We start from the raw sequence: 16,242 nt of genomic DNA, 5'->3' as shown, positions 1-16,242 counted from the left end.
AACAGCATTCATAAATCAGTTATGTTGTGGGATTCTCCTTTAGGGGTATCTAGATGATATTAAGATGTTTTCAAATGATTCAATTTGAATATTTTTACCTTGACCCAACTTTACTTTGCAATATTTCATGTTTTTTTTTTCCATCAGCAAATGGACATTAACAGTGTAGTCCTTGATTATAATATACTACACTTCCTCATATTCAGTGAAGCTCTTCTCATGTTCCTCTGGCTGTCGTATGTGTGTCTGCCTGGTGGTCATGCATAGGTTCTAATGAAAGAAAGTGGCTCGGACCGAGCCAATGCACTATTCCAGCAAACATTTTGCTTAAGAAACATGGACGGTGAGGGAGTTACTTTTCCTTCAACGTAATATTACTCCTTTACACATCATCCACAGTGTTCTGTGCATATTTGACACTAGAGGGCCTTGTTTTTCGGCCATGATGATGTGTGGTACACAGACGCCACTCTGTGGTGTGATGGAGAAGCTCATCTCAGATCTGGAAGTACTCTCCGTGTTTTGACCAGCTAATCAAGTTAACTTGTGAACTTGTGCAAATTATTGTGTCACTTTGTGCATGCAATCCTTTTTCATCAACTGTTAGACAACAAGGTCATAACACCACTTACAACTGGACGCAGTGGGCCTCTAAACACATTTTAGTTCTTGTTCATCATCAACTTCAATGTCCATTTTTTTAGAAAAACGGATGTTGCAGTGTGGAAATCTTGCTGTTCGCTGAAGGATAAAGAGGAACGGCATGGGAGGAACTCGCTGAGGAAAAATAGTAAACTATTTTCATCTATCTATAGATTGCACTCCAGCACAGCCAGCCAAACAGTGTCAGATGCACACTTCTTCGCCACAGATACACCGTGTGTATACTGTGTACCTATTGCCTCACGTTTACACCACTGCAGCTAAACCGGGCAGCTTATCATTCCAACGCTCAAAATTGTCTTTGTTGCCAGTTTTAGAAAGCGTCTCTCTTATAGCAGCAAACATCAGCATAGCCGGACGTATAATTCAGTCATTTTCACAATGATTATGTGGATAGGCCTACAGCTTAATTTCTTGCAGGTCTGAATGCTTCAAAGAAGAAACCTTAGCACACCAGCAGAAGGACAATGCACATTATTCTGTAGATGGGTGAATGTATATTTGGATATGGCTTCTCTTTTCTTAAAATTTCAGTTCTTCATTTGTCAAATGATAAAATACAGAGACAAAGAAGACGATGACAATTGATGTCAAGTTTAATGCGATTACAAAAGTGAGAATTTTCTGGCATGACAATGGACTAAATTTACTATCTAAATTAATAAATGCAGACAGCATAGTCATACAAAGTTAAACATGTTTATGAGTTAGTTTGTTAGTACTGAACTCTTCCACTGATAACATGCAGAATTATAAGCAAAAAGTATACGCAGAAATGTAAAATGTTATTGCAAATGCATATGCAGTTATCTTCTATAGATTGTCACAAGGCCATAATCATAATCTACTTTGAGGGGGACACATCTCCCCAATATTAAAAAATGCTCAAAATGTCCCCCACAATATCAAGACATAAATTGGCAGGCTACAGTAGTATCACTCACTGTTGTGCAAAATAATCACTTGTTAACAAACTGGAAAATGGTTAAACATCTGACAGAGAAACGGAATGCAGAGGTGAGAGATGATGGTTAAGTGAAGAAACTTGATTACAGAGAATTACCAGAAAAACACTGATTTGACTTGCACAATAATCCTCTTTTGAGCCATAACTTAACATATGTGAAAGTTGTAGAATACAAAAGTGGATGTACAGATCATTATCAGGTCAATAATTCTGAGAAATTATGCACTGCCTTTTCTCTCCGCCCTTCCTCTTCTGTAGCATTAGATCAGTGCTCTATTTAAGATGAACAAGGGCACCCTAGACTAAGCTAAATGTAACTAGATAAGTACATTTTTGCTCCTTTACTCACAGCATGCCACTGTCTATCCCTGCCCAATTGGCATCATCACCCCCCCCCCCCTTCTCCTTGCTCTGAATGCATTACATGATCACATGGAACCATGGCAATATAGCCATACAAAAGCAGACCCAAAAAGCACATGCAGATGTTGCACAACCAAGTTTTTGAATATTTGCTACTTCGACCAAATGTCTGGACTCTATTCCAATGCACAGATTTATGTTATGTTCATATGATTATCGTTTTGTTTGTAATTTGTTCAGTCCTCAATGGCATAAGATATAATGGCACATGAAAATGAGAAAAACAGTATTATTAGACATTATTGTTTAAAAGAAAACATAAACATATCACCCCATGAAACTGTGCATATAATAGGATCGCAGAAACTGATTTCACACGGCATGCACATTTTGTCCCCCCCATGTTGACTTCATGGCTACGACCTTGGATTGTCACGAAGTTGAAGACCATCATCCATTTTCTTTGGAAAAAATATGGGAAACCAGAATTTCACCTGCAAAAAAAACAAAAAACGTTTGACAGAAATGTTTTTGTTTATGTCTATGTTTATGTAATTTAGCAGATGCTTTTGTCCAAAGCAACTTATTACAACAATGCAATAGTTAAAATGAACAATAAACAGTTATAGAAAGTTGTTAATGTTACATTAAGGATAGTAATGATGACACTAATGTCAATAGAATAACAATGATCAATAATGAAAACAATTACAATAAATATACAAATAAAGCAGTGCCATCATAATTGGTAAAAATGGCAATAGTGTAATTAAACTGCTGTCCTCATCCCTTCCTTTGTATGTCACAAATGTAACATTTAACCAATACTTTAATTCTAATAATACATTGCTAAGCTTCTGAGAAATGCAATTGTAATACTTAAAACCTAGGGATGACTTCTGCTGTGAAAGCTAATTACTGTAAAGGCACTTACATTCGTTGCATAGCTCACAAGAGTACTTTTGAGGGCTTTCAGTTTCTTTTTGGACCTCTTGCGAACAATCTTAGCATGCAGGTGTTGGACCCTATCTGCTGAGGAGTCACCATAGAATCTCTCGATCAGCAGTATCTTGGCTTGGAGGAACTTGGGGGAGAGCAGGCCCATGATTGCCAGGACAACCAGGATGACAGACAGCGGAGCTAGCGACTGAGAGAGGAGGATGGTGGGCTGGGGCAGGCACTCTTTCTTGAACATCTCAATGGAGTAGGAGAAGGTCTTTGGAGACCCCTAAAAAGAAAAGGGTGTCGTTAGATCCTCAATGCGTTGTTCAATAATGTAACTTTCCTTTAGATCTACTAAGTAGTTGAGTCTTGAATTTCCCCTTGGGGATCAATAAAGTATATATCTATCTATCTACCAATGGTTCCCTTTGAATCATGCCTTGGTTGTGCACATTTATGCACCTCATAGCATACCTAACAAAAACTGCACATAGATGTGTTGTTAATGTAAAGGAATAGGTGCACATGAAAAATTATAGTACAAATCTACATTGCCTTGTGTTGGGGCCCCTGCACTTATGTTCGCTGGCCTACTTACATTCAGAGTTACCCTCAGTGGGACATCAATGGGCCTGAACTGTCTCATGTGCCTGTTGACCGTCTGGATGATCCAGTAGAGCAGGGCGTCCAGGCCAATGAGTGCAGACCAGGTGAGAAGGTGGACGACCACCGGGATGAAGAATATCAGGACGCTCCTCCCGTCACTGAGCGTCGGCCTAGCGGAGGGGATGGATGGGTGACGCTTGGCCTCCTTCTTGGTCAGTGGCAGGACGTGTGGCCTTCCCTCTGCCCTCTGTTGCTCGTCGTAACGCACAAACTCAGGGGTGATGTAGGAGTTCAGGTACCTCTTGTTTTGTCTGTGCATCTTGAGAAACAGGATGGTCATCAAGGCCAGGATGAGGACACCGATACCCGGTGCCACCGTGTTTCTGATGGTGCTCACCGTGTCGTAGATGGCCTCTGCCTTCTCTGCCGTGGCGTTCAGCATCTGTGTGGCCTCCTGGAGCTTCTCCTGAGCCGCCTCTGACTCAGCGTGACCGGACACTTTAATGTCCACTTTGAATGAAACGATAACAAATTCAAGGAAATTTTCCATTCTCTTGCACGTCTCCCGGATCATGTTCACTTGGGTCAGCAAGGGCGAGGAGGGCGCATCCGGAAGGTGCACCTGGTTCTCGAGGTTGCACACGATGCTCTGGGCCACGCGGTGGAGGTTCTGGAAGGTGTTGCTGACGTTCCACAGGAGCACCATGCTCATGCCGGCCACCAGGAGGAGGTTGCAGCCCTGCTGAAGGGCGCAGGAGATGAGGAAGAGGAGCGCGAAGCAGCGCACACGCTGGGAGACGAAGAGCGACGAGGTCAGGAGCAGGACGGTGCAGCCTGAGATGACTCCGCAGACCAACAGGCTGTACTGGAGGGAGAAGCGGAGACCCAGGAGGAGGAGAGAGCCCAACAGCAGGCTGAAGAGGAGGCAGGAGAGGAAGTGCAGGGAGACGTCCCTGCAGCCTGTCCTGTGGTCAGTGGTGAAAAGCCTCACCAGATGTGTGGGTATAGAACCCATACTCTGAAATGCAACCAGTTTTAACACATTTTATTCTGAAGCCTTTGCATGGAATCATTGCCTCAGTATCAACAAATCAGGATGTAGGCTATGAATCTGATTAAATTTAGTATTGGCCATCCCCAAAATGCACCAGAATACAGGAAATCACATCAAACAAATTAAAAATGTTCTGGGGGAGGGCCCCCAAACCCGCCCTCCCACATATACGACAATTAGTGGGGGGCCCTTAATACATCTGGGCTCAGGGGGCCTTAATACATCAGGGCCCAGGGGCCCTTAATACATCAGGGCCCAGGGGCCCTTCAGGGGCCCGAAAGTTCATAATCCGCCCATGTCTCCATGAGATGTAATTCAGTTTTGTTCAGTAAGTTCAGTTCAACTTTATTATCCCAAAGGTAAACTTATCTTGCAGACAGGTAGGCTACACAAAATATATTAAAAATATTTAAGATACGGCAGTACAGTACAGAACACCGACAAGCAACAGTGGACAACAGGACAGTACAAGATGAGATCACCACACACTAGCCAATGTATCTGCTGTGAGGTCAGCCACACTGTGTGCAAATTTAGCAAACTTATTGCACTGGGAACAGAGGATTTTTTGGTCCTATTGCACTTACAAAACAAGACTCTTCGGCCTGAAGGGAGGGTTTGAAACTAATGGATGGGGAGCTTTGTAAAATCTATGTATGGACATAGCTTTACGGAGGACCTGCCTCTCGTAAATAACCTTCAGGGGAGTCTGAGGGGTGCCTATGATCTTACCAGCCACTCCCACAATATGGCGCACATGGTTTCTCTCTTTAATGCTCATATTTCCATATCAGGCAATAAAATAAAAAATAAGAGCAGATTTAACAAAACACTTGTAAAATAGTGACATAATTTCCTTGTCTATATTAAACATGTTTAACTTCCTTAGGAGGTACAGACGTTGCTGTCCTTTCTTGCAGACAGCTTCAGAATATTGCATCAAATTTCAGCCTATTGCCAATTATTGATATTTATATTGGTCAAGAAATGTAATGCAACTCCCTTTAATGCAGCTCTGTGGTGGTGAGCGAGATAGACACCTTCTGAAATGAATATCTGGTCTTTGAGGTTTAAGACCAGTGGTGGGTAGAGTACTGACAATCTATACTCAAGTACAAATACAACTTACATACATTACTTACATACTAAATACATTACTTCCTTCAAAATCTACTTGAGTAAAAGTAAATATTCCAATTGGACAAACCTACTTGAGTAAAAAAGTACTTTTTAAGCTACTCAAATTACAAGTTACTTTTCATTTTTGTATTGAAGTGCTTGGATCAATGAAATAGACATAATGGGCCCTATTTTGGTGATCTAGGTCTGTTTGTGTCATTGTTGAACTAAAGGAAAACGATCAGACACCTCTATACCTCTATCAGAGCTCTCAGGCACTTTGCCAGAATTCAAGCATGGCCTCCATTATTTAAGATTTGAAAATGAATCATTTATAATATATATCAGGACTTCAAACATTTGAAGACTTCAGGCACATTCTCCTTCCTTTAACTTCCACTGCTTCTATACCAACATTGATTTAGTGTCCAATACTACTGTCACAGCTTATTAGATTTTAGCAGTATATTTAAGATTGAAAGGACACTTCCTGTTAAATTGTCATACATAATTTAGAGCAATGTACCCAAATTATATCCTTCAGTGAATTTGAATGTGAAAACCCAGTGAAATGCCACACTTACCTCAGGTTGGGTTATACCAGATGGAGGAATCGGTTTCATGGTTTCTGAGATAGCCTGTGTAACATCCTCTGTCCACTGAGTGTTTCAATCACACTGACCAACTCCCTTGACTAGTTTCACTATGATGCAGAACCCCTGTTTTTAAACTTTATGCAACTTTTTGTTTTAGAAAGGAATTTGGAGAGAACTTTGGCATGTGAATTTGGCAATAATTTTTAGGTAACATGTTTTAAAATGTAAGAAGTCATTCAAATTCCAAATCAATAAACCCTGCATGTAGCATTCATTCATGTTGCATTTGCTGTACTGCAGTATTTAAAATAGTTATATTTTCCCCAAACAATGGTAAAAAAAATAATGGAAAAACAAAATCATTTCAATTGAGAGTCAATTGACTCTAATTATTTCTTGAGATGTTTAAGGGCCCATGAATACAATAGTCACATTGCTGAGAGGCATTTTAGCAATTATTGAAACATATAGAGAAACGTGTACATGTGAACGTGTATGTACAGCACCACCCTGTGGTTGTGTAAATGCATTACATGTCAGAAAGCTTTGGCTAACTTACATTGGGGGGGAAAAAAAACTTTCAACATAGACATAAAAGAGTGGAAGGACACAAAAGTAGTAAATGTATTTTATTTTCTCAAAACAAGAAACAATTAAAAATTCATATTGTGTGGCATTTTTCTCAATCCCATGAAACATACAGTGAGCGTTGTTTCTTCCTTGACAAGCAGCGCCTGTTCATTTGAACATCACAGCAAGAAAGAACGCTACCCAGTCCACTCACTCCTCACATCTCAGTCCTTCTATGGCTCTGAACCATGGGATCCATTCTTTTTTTTTATATTTTATAATTTTCTTTATAACAATATTAAAATAAAATATACTTGCAACCTTATGTATTTTTTCTCCTAGTCAATCTCCATTAAATATAAAATTTTCTTTATTCTCATTTTTCCTTTTTTCCTTTATGAGTACCAGGAGGTGGAATGTTGTGTTGAATGTCTGAACCTTCAGCCATGTAAACCCCAACTAAATCGGTGGTTGATTACAATCGGAGAATTTGGGAGTGGGAGACCTGTGTGTGTGTGTGTGTGTCTGTGTGTGTACAGATATATATATATATGGCTGTTTGTGTGTATGCATGTGGGTATATATGTATGAATTTATGTATATGTGTATTTGTGTGTTTGTTTGTGGGCAGGGGCGGGATTGTAGGACTTCAGGTTCACATGCACTGTACAAGAAACTGCAAAAAATTTCCCAAACATCGTCTCTATCAAAACATGCTGAGTTAACCTGGAAAAGTGTTTTTCAAGCCATGTTGCAACCCCCCTTTTTTTCCTCAACATGCTTGGTTGTAATGAATGGAATGGTGTCTCCAAAAACGAACAAGGAGTTTGGGGCACAGGACAACATGATAATCTGATTTCTTTTTTCACCATGAGGCTGTGACAGGTATTGTTTTTAAAAATGGCCATTGAAAGGAACGGATTAAAATGTACAGTTTGCACACAATGTTTCACCTTAAGGCCTGTTCCTCTGCCACATGATATATAATGTACATTTATTTATCGTTTCTTATTCTCTGCCCCATGAATAGGCTTTTTTTTGTCATTAAAAAAAAGTTAGAAACATCCTCAGGCTGCAGTGTCACAGATATCTGTAAAAATACAGAAGAATGGTTTAAAGGATGACAATTACATCTTTACCATGTTGCATTCACTCTCCTTGATAACCATGCACTGTTGAAGTATTCTCTTATTTTATTAAAAACAATTGAAACGACAACTGAAAATGGCTGTTTTTTTTGTCATCTTTTTTCTTTTTCTTTTCATTTTTTCTTTCTCTTTTGCAAGTTGCAGCCTCAAGGAAAATATTCTTTCGTATACTTTTTTTTCAGCACAGGTAACTTTTCATCCATGCAAAAAGAAACAAAAAATAAAAAGGAAAAGAAAACAGAAAAACAAAAAAGAAAGGAAATTCTTTTTATGAATTTCATACAGTACATCAACAGAGAGAGTCACTGTGGAACACTGGCGTTCCATCCTTGTTTTTTTTTCAAGTCGTTGTTCTCAGATGACACTGGAATGATGGCTGTTTCAGAACTGCCACAAGTTTGGACTCAGACTCTTCTCCAAGGGGCTCCAACTTTTCTAGAGGTTTGTACTTTCCAGTGGGCAGTGTGTGTGTGTGTGTGTGTGTGTGTGTGTGTGTGTGTGTAGAGGGACGTTATGGTTACTGTGTTGCTGGGGTCTTCACTCGGGGTGTTTTGTTCCTTGCCTGATCCACGGCTTTCCTTCTGTGAATTGTCCACATGGCCTTGAACATTGTGTTCTTGTCTTAGTCACAGCTGGGCGTGCAGATGTGGTTGCACTGGATCAAATGTGTGGGGTGAGGAACACGGACACCCTGTTTTGAGTAACATGAGACAAAAAAAAGGATACCTTTCCTTTTCTTGTCAAATCAGGGCTTTTGTAGAACTCATTCGTTTGTCAGTTCTTTGCAGTAGTATTTTTTTTGTTTGCTTGTTTGTTTTTTTTTGTCATTTCTTTCCACTTGGTTTCATTTTGTGTCTCTTTTTTTTGTTTTCTATTATTCACTTCCCTCCCCGACTTCTTGACTAGACATGTAGAATCTAGTGATCGCTGAATGCCACCAAAAGCGCCCCCAACTCTCGAGTCCTTCATTTTTTTCCGGCACTTTCCCGCGCGCCGGCCTCTTCCCCACATCTTTTTTCCGTTTTTGTTTTGAGTAGTGCCCCCCTAGCGCGGGGACGCTTGGCCGGGAGGGGTGGCGCTCTATTTTTTGTTGTCTCCGTCAGTGGGAGACCCCGCCGTTTCGGCATCGGGGAGGCCCCCCCCCCCTTCTCCCAAACTCCTCTCACGCGGGCTCAGAAGACACAACATCAAGCATGCAGTGTGAGCAGGGTTGGGGGGGAGCGCGACCCGCCGAGACTTGTCTCCCCTCTCCGCATTTTGCTGGTTGCTACTACGGCGACGCTAGAAACCGCTCGGTTTTTTTTTGTCCCGCTCCGCAACGCCGCTACGACCGAACCTTGGAACCGGTTTCCTTCGCGCCTCCTAGCGCTGCTTTACTGGTCAAAGGTGCCAAGGTCGGGTCCACCAGCGAGGTGGGCGGGAACAGTTTGTACCAGCCAATGACCATGTTGGTCAACTCTAAGTCATCTAGAAGGATCTGGGCGGCGCCCATGAAGGATTTGTGGTCCATGCGTCCATAGTCTCCCCATACGATAATCTGTCAACATAAAAAAGTCAGGGATAAGTTCAAAACAACCTGTGGTTGACCAAAGTGCTTTACATGGTAAAAAATAAATGACATGTGCCACTTTCACATGGCAGTGAGCTACATAAATGTCAATGCAGAGCACAAAATATTAGTGATAATAAGCATCAAATTGTTTATTATCACTAATTCACATCAACTTATAGAACTTACAGACATAAACATTGAATAACAGTACACATGGCAGGTATAAGTGTATATAAAGATGGCACACCTGTAAAACTTTCCCTTCGGGACTTTCTTCAAACTGAAGTTGTTGCTGGTACAGTGGGTCCAGAGTTTTTCTGGCCAGTCTAGTCTTCTTCTTGTTGATACATTTCCCATTGTCCAGCAGATAGACTTTAACATAGGGAGCTGTTGAACCAGGAAAAAAGTTAGATGGTCAGGGAAAGGGACAAAAGCCTGAGAGACAGAAAAACAGACATAAAAGCTTCTCTAAACAACTGCAACATTGTTACTAGATCAACTTGTGTGTGTGTGTATGTGTGTGTGTGTGTGTGTGTGTGTGTGTGTGTGTGTGTGTGTCTTGTGTATTTATTTCTGAAGGGACAAGTTAACTGTACTGTTTGTTTTCACTCCTCACTCACCAGGAGTTTGCTTGTTGCCTGGTTTGCCCACCAGGCCTCTGGCTCGGATGACCTCTACGTCCAGCCTCTCCTTCCTGTGCACCATGCCGATCTGGATATCACCTGCAGTGAGAGGACAAGTCCAGCATGTCAGACAGAATGTTCTACACAGCTTTGTTTACTGTACACGTCTGTACGTCTCCCATCAGGTCTAAACTACTGTACAAAAAATCTAACTACTAAGAGATCTATGGAGTGTTTGTGTGTTCAGGGTCGTGGTTGAAACCCAAGATGCCTACCCATTGGGGGTGTGGCCAGAGTCTGCCTCCCGGCAAGCTGGGCGGGGCCTAGTCCATCCAGGAATTCTGTAAACTGGCTATCAGATGAGATCTTGACACCAGGAAAGATGAGGCTGCGGAGGCAAGATTCACAGAGACAGAAGACAAGTGTTAGTACAACCAAAACGATACAAATATGTTTACTGTCATTTTAAACAGAATTGCCTCTAGTTCTGCAGCCTGTGGTCATACAAAGCTTGACACACAAGCCATAAGTGTGACCTGACTGTAACCCTTTTACTGAATCTATATGTATGTGTGTGTACATGTATCTTTTACTGCCAGTAAATCCATTACGGTCAACATGTTTTTTGCCTTCATTTCGTTTTGCAGGCTTGTGTGAGATGGTTAACTTTTTATAAGCAAGAAAAAAAAACCTCTCAAAGATCTTGATTCCCTTTTGTGCACGTAAAAATAAGAAAATATGTAAGACAGACTGAGTTTCATTACTAGCAAAGCAAATTCTCTACAGAAAGCAGATTCTCCATGTGACTGAGTGACTACCAAGGTATGTTTAAGATATGGTCTGGTTGTCATAACATGGAGAGGAGAACGAGGAGAACTTTGAGGAAAAAAACGAGGAAAAAGAGAGCTTCTTCTTCTCTTACTTTCCAGGTTTGGCCTTATCGCTGTCATCGTTGGTCTCCCCGCTGGGCTGCCTCGTCATCCGGCTCTTGAACTCGATGGCCAGCCCCGTCTCCACACTCCTCTGGATGGGCAAACGGATCGCCTTCTTCTTCTTTTCTTCCTCTGTGGAGCGAGAGAGAGAGAGAGAGAGAGAGAGAAAGTTATCATCAAAATACTTATCATATAAGTATCAGGTGTCACATAAATCAGTGCTGCAATTTTTATTTCATGCTTTCATCTCAAACATTTTGGGAAACGCCATCCATCACTACTTGGCCATGATTAATTAATGAACCATGGTCATTGCTTGTCTGCGTCAGCCTATGCATGTGCGTGGTCAGACCAGCAGGGGGCAGCAAAAACGGAGCTGGACACCAGGGCTGGTGGTGTCCTCGGCTGATGAGAGGTGACAGGCAGCTTTTGCCCATACGGCCCCACTGCTAATCTAAATCCCATCAGTGTGAGCGACAGACTGTAGCAAGCACACACACCTGGCTCTTTGTGTGTGTGTGTGTGTGTGTGTGTGTGTGTGTATGTGTGTGGTTTTTACCTGCATGTATCCAAATAAAGTTGCTTCATATGAACATACAGGTCAGAGGAGGGTAAAACATTTTATGTAGGGAAATTCAAGATACTCACACTCTCCTGCTGTCATTTTGAATTTAGCACAGAACAGGAACTGATTGGAAAGATATCAATCTAGCACAAATGTGTACAGTCTTTGGAGTGGTTTATATATCCAACATATATTTTTGGTGTATGTGAAAGCATTTACATCAGCAGATTGTGCTCTGGCTTATATCAACAGTCTCTGTGAGTATAATGCATGGAGCAATCTTGGGAGTCGCTGGTCTAACGCCAAGGTCACCTGATCTAAAACACATGTGTTCAGGTCCTTTTTTTCAGTTCAGATTTGTATCATTTATCAGAAGTACATTTGCAGCTGCAGATTTAATTGCTCGAAATCACGACAATGCTCTCAAAGAATTCATTTTTTTCCTTTCGTTTTTATCCCCCCCCCCGTTGCAACTATGGTTGATTATTCCACACCAGTAAATGTTTTTACTTTATCTTTTGAAAAGCACTAAACTAGCACTAAACACAGTAAAAAAAATATTTCAGAATAAACTCAGTCCGTCAGAAGCCACAACAGAGCCACATAAATGTACAACAAACCTCAATTGTAGAAAATGTATGTTTTGGAATATACTGTCTATTTAACTACCACTGGCAGAAATGCTTCAGAAATATTTTTGAAGATTCAGTCAAGAGATGAAATGCTTGCTTTCACAAGTTCTAATTCTCGCGGATGCATCTGTCATCAAGGTCAAATGAGAGCGCATCCAGCCGGAGCCGCCAAACCGTGTCCGCTTGCCTGCGTATGTCAACTACTCACCCTAGTGGAATTCAATCTTTAACATCCTAAACAAGCATAGCCCAGCAACAGTACCACAGAAGCCACCGAACCCCCCACGCAGATTTTTCTTACACCATTAAAACCATTAAACGCCACATTCAATATTTCTGCCGACAGCTTCAGCAGCTTTTTGATGCAGTGCCTTGACAAATCCTCTAAACTCGGACACACACTGACACACACACACACACAGGACCCCCCCCCCCCCCAAACACACACGCACACCCTTCAGAGGCCCGGCTCCGCATGCCGGTGTGGTGTCGTCGTTGGCCCGTGGTCTCACCTGTGCCGCCTTCGTCGAACGAGTTCATGCAGGGGAAGTAGACGGCGAGCGCCTCGAAGGATGCCGACAGGCTCAGCTTGCTCTGCGAGCGCTGGATGCGCATGCCGGGGGTGGTGGCGGCGGCGCTGGTGTCATGCCCTTGTCTGCCCATGGCGTGCCCGCTTTTACAATGCCCGACGCTATAGAACCTTTTAGAAACTAACCGCCTTTTTTTTCTTTTTTTGCGAGCTGTACAGGAAAGAGTATGCTGGCAGCAGCGGCAGAAATGGAGAGACGCAAGAGGACGCAGACGGACGGCGCGAAGATGAGACGAAGACGGACCTCCGGTCAGCAGCGCTGGAATGACTGGACCCTTTTGGGGGGGTTTCAGTCAGTCTACCACGTCTCACTAAACGATGGGAGGAATTCAGCTCTGGAGGACTGATGAAGGAGGGCAGTCGGCTAGTTTACGACTCTCTCTCTCTTTCCTCTCTCTCACACAGTCTTGCTCCTTCACTCTTTCTCTCTCTGTCTCTTTTTCTCTTTCCCTCTGTCTGGGTCTCTGTCTACACTGAGCTGCTCCGCTGCATCTCTCAAAGATACACTCCGCACAGAGGGGCGGGGGGAGACAGCGCTTGCGTGCGTGTGTGTGTGTGTGTGTGTGTGTGTGTGTGCGCACAGAAGCTGTAGCCAATCAGAGAGAGTGCTGCAGAGAGGCAAGCTGAATGGGTCTCCTGAAGGAGCTCTACCTAGAGATAATACTGCTTCTGTTTTTCCTACTGAACACACACATGCATACACACAGAGGACATATAGTCTTTCACACACACTCATATACACAGCAGACATGTAAAGACAGACTGACATACATACACACTCACACACACACACACACACACACACACACACACACACACACACACACACACACACAAACTGTAGGTATACATAAACATGCACAAAAGCGCACACACAGAGGAAATCCACAGATACGTAGATGAACACATAGACATATACAGCTAAATATGTACACACAAAACTATGTAAGGGATAATGGATGACACGGCGTTCGATTAACAGAAATTAATGCACGGTTAAGGTTGTAAAATGGCCCCGACGCGCAGGATTCTGATAAACCTTATCTTTGAAACATCGCTATTTTACTTAGCCTACTGCCATCCAACTAGCTAAAAGCCACCACCGTCATATGCTAAATGTTGTTATGTTCTAAACATCTGTATTTTACAGCTTGGATGCAACATGCAACGTTCATTTAAAATTCACAACGAGTGTGATACGGGCAAAAAAATGGATTTACTTCATAGATGTTCAAATAAGTAAGGGATAATGTATATAACGCCAGTCACTATCGGAAAATAACAGGACCCCGACGCGCCAGTGGAGGGGTCTTGCTTCGTCCTGAAGCAGGGTATATACAGAAATTCTTAAGTTAAATTTAATACCTTTTAATACCTTTTTTTAATACCTTCACAATATTTTTTAATACCAACACGACTTCGAGCTGCAACTAGCAGCAACCTTTCGAAATTCAGTGTTGGGGGTAACTAATTATAAAGTAACGGATTACTGTCATTTTGTTATATAACTTTCTGAGTAAGAAAGTGTAGCAATGCTTACAATTCAAATCAAGTATCTATTATTACAGTTACTGGATACTTTGTTCCTTTTTTGCTTCAATAAAAACACTGGCCTATACACAATTATTTGTTATTTAATCCTAACCCAGGATAAAAAGTTATTTAATTGTTACTGTATGTGTAGGAAGAGCACACACCACTTCTCCAGCACTACACTCTTTCTTTCACTATCATTCTATCTCAATCAAGACAAAATGACAAATGAAAATCAGAAAAGGTTTACTGGACTTTCTTCCAAATAGGCCCACGACCATACGCAGTACACACACACACACACACCCTTGCTGTCTCATATACTTTGCCAGTCAAGGTATCATATTCAAAAATAGGTGGTCACATTTTACAAAAATACTAATTATTGATTGGGCTGCTGGAGAATGTGGGAAATGTGACGGAAAATAATGACTTCTGGGGAATTTTGTGGAAACTAATTGATAAATTGCCTTCAATTATATTATATGATAATATATTGATAGCATATTACAATACAGCCTATAAAAACCTACACAGGTTGTTATATTCAACTAATTTAAGCAAGTCTATTGGGACTTTGATCTCGTCACATACTACATCAAGGGAGTAAGCATATGGCTCCTGAGCAACCTTTAAATAATGCAAAGGTCACACCTGTTAAACTAGCCTTATCATGACATTTACTGAGGGTAGAAAATGTTAAATCTTATAGCCTAAACCTTATCTTAAACAAAGCAACACTGTCAGGCCTATGTTTAACCTCTATTCTGTGGTCAAGGCAGGGTTAGCTCATTGCAAATAAACCCTTATAACATGTACATCTGTTTACATGTTATATTCTTGTTTTTTCCCCTTTCATTTCCTTCTGCCTTCATGGGGACTTTTAATTTGAAAAGGGGTTATTGTGATACTGTATGTAGGCCTACTTTAGGCTATGTCTGCTGCTCTGCCTGTGTCATTGAAAACGCGATGGAGCAAATGATTACTTTTTTGGATGACAATAATGACAACTGGTAGTAGATATACTGATAGCTTTAATTAAGCCTCAATGATGCATATTTATGTGGAGAGACAGTAGCCCTACGTGGCCGATGAGCCACTGAGCCAGACAGTCGACTCTTCCACCTCTGACTACGTCCGCACATTCTTGTTTGCTGGCTAGTAGACTCCATATGTGACCTGACGGCATTCACTCCCATCCAGGTGACATTTATTGTCTTTTTACAGACGTGGCAATAAGCCTCTTGGCTGTTGCCAACTAGCCTAAGCCAGTCTTTGAATCTCGAGTCCTCTAACCAAATGTCCGAAAAATTACATTTTCCCATGACTTCGTCAATAGTAGCAAACTTTTGGCAACAAGTTTGGCAGCAAGCCAGCCGTATATCCAGTTTGAGGGGGCGCTAAAAGTTTTTTACTGCGAACGCACACTGACATATCGCTCAGCTCCTACTTGCACATAAAATGAATATAATATAAATAAATTCAGGCAAATTTTAGGAGATAGGCCTGCACTTAACACAAATGGAAAACCTCATAGTGGTTCCAAAATGTAAAACCTCATCAGATGACGTTTATTACTTTTTAATACTTTTAAATGGCCTTAAATTTGGCTAATTTCATTTACTACCTTTTAATACCTTTTACAACCCCGCGGACACCCTGTGAAGGGACTTATTTTCCGATAATGACTGGTGTTATATACATTATCCCTCTTATTACATGGCTACTTGACAAAATAAACTCCACATGATATGACTACATTTATTTGTTACCATTTTATCGTTTTGT

The 16,242-nt window shown here is 41.6% G+C and overlaps 2 protein-coding genes across 5 annotated transcripts in view; both read right to left on the bottom strand.

Annotated features, from left to right (window-relative positions):
• Window positions 1-2,043: 2,043 nt before the first annotated feature.
• LOC121695348 (dendritic cell-specific transmembrane protein-like) lies at window positions 2,044-6,359 on the bottom strand. Its single transcript, XM_042076092.1, has 4 exons — window positions 6,299-6,359; window positions 3,534-4,559; window positions 2,928-3,221; window positions 2,044-2,487 (listed from the first exon to the last, which is right to left on the bottom strand). The coding sequence occupies exons 1-4, from the start codon at window positions 6,335-6,337 to the stop codon at window positions 2,410-2,412; spliced, it is 1,437 nt and encodes a 478-aa protein (XP_041932026.1). The 5' UTR covers window positions 6,338-6,359; the 3' UTR covers window positions 2,044-2,409.
• A 567-nt stretch (window positions 6,360-6,926) lies between these two features.
• rims2b (regulating synaptic membrane exocytosis 2b) overlaps window positions 6,927-16,242 on the bottom strand; it is a 116,302-nt gene continuing 106,986 nt past the window's right edge. For all 4 annotated transcript variants that reach the window (XM_042076056.1, XM_042076057.1, XM_042076059.1 and 1 more), the window contains 5 exons: window positions 11,126-11,267; window positions 10,479-10,591; window positions 10,201-10,302; window positions 9,828-9,967; window positions 6,927-9,565 (listed from right to left, as the gene is read on the bottom strand). In XM_042076056.1, the coding sequence (XP_041931990.1) occupies window positions 9,353-9,565; window positions 9,828-9,967; window positions 10,201-10,302; window positions 10,479-10,591; window positions 11,126-11,267 (710 nt within the window). In that variant the 3' untranslated portion in view covers window positions 6,927-9,352. The remainder of the gene's footprint in view (window positions 9,566-9,827; window positions 9,968-10,200; window positions 10,303-10,478; window positions 10,592-11,125; window positions 11,268-16,242) is intronic.

This window comes from Alosa sapidissima, chromosome 21 (genome assembly GCF_018492685.1).
Source record: "Alosa sapidissima isolate fAloSap1 chromosome 21, fAloSap1.pri, whole genome shotgun sequence".
Classification (NCBI taxonomy): domain Eukaryota; kingdom Metazoa; phylum Chordata; class Actinopteri; order Clupeiformes; family Clupeidae; genus Alosa; species Alosa sapidissima.
The sequence above is the reverse complement of the archived record's forward strand: the minus strand, read 5'-3'. Positions and strand labels throughout refer to the sequence as shown.

Bases quoted from the DNA above. Each gene is read 5' to 3' on its own strand.
- LOC121695348 (XM_042076092.1), bottom strand. From the start codon at position 6,337: ATGAAACCGATTCCTCCATCTGGTATAACCCAACCTGAG. The intron at 4,560-6,298 runs GTAAGTGTGGCA...GTTGCATTTCAG, and splicing joins CTGGTATAACCCAACCTGAG to AGTATGGGTTCTATACCCAC. The intron at 2,488-2,927 runs GTAAGTGCCTTT...TTTTTTTTGCAG, and splicing joins TTGTGAGCTATGCAACGAAT to GTGAAATTCTGGTTTCCCAT.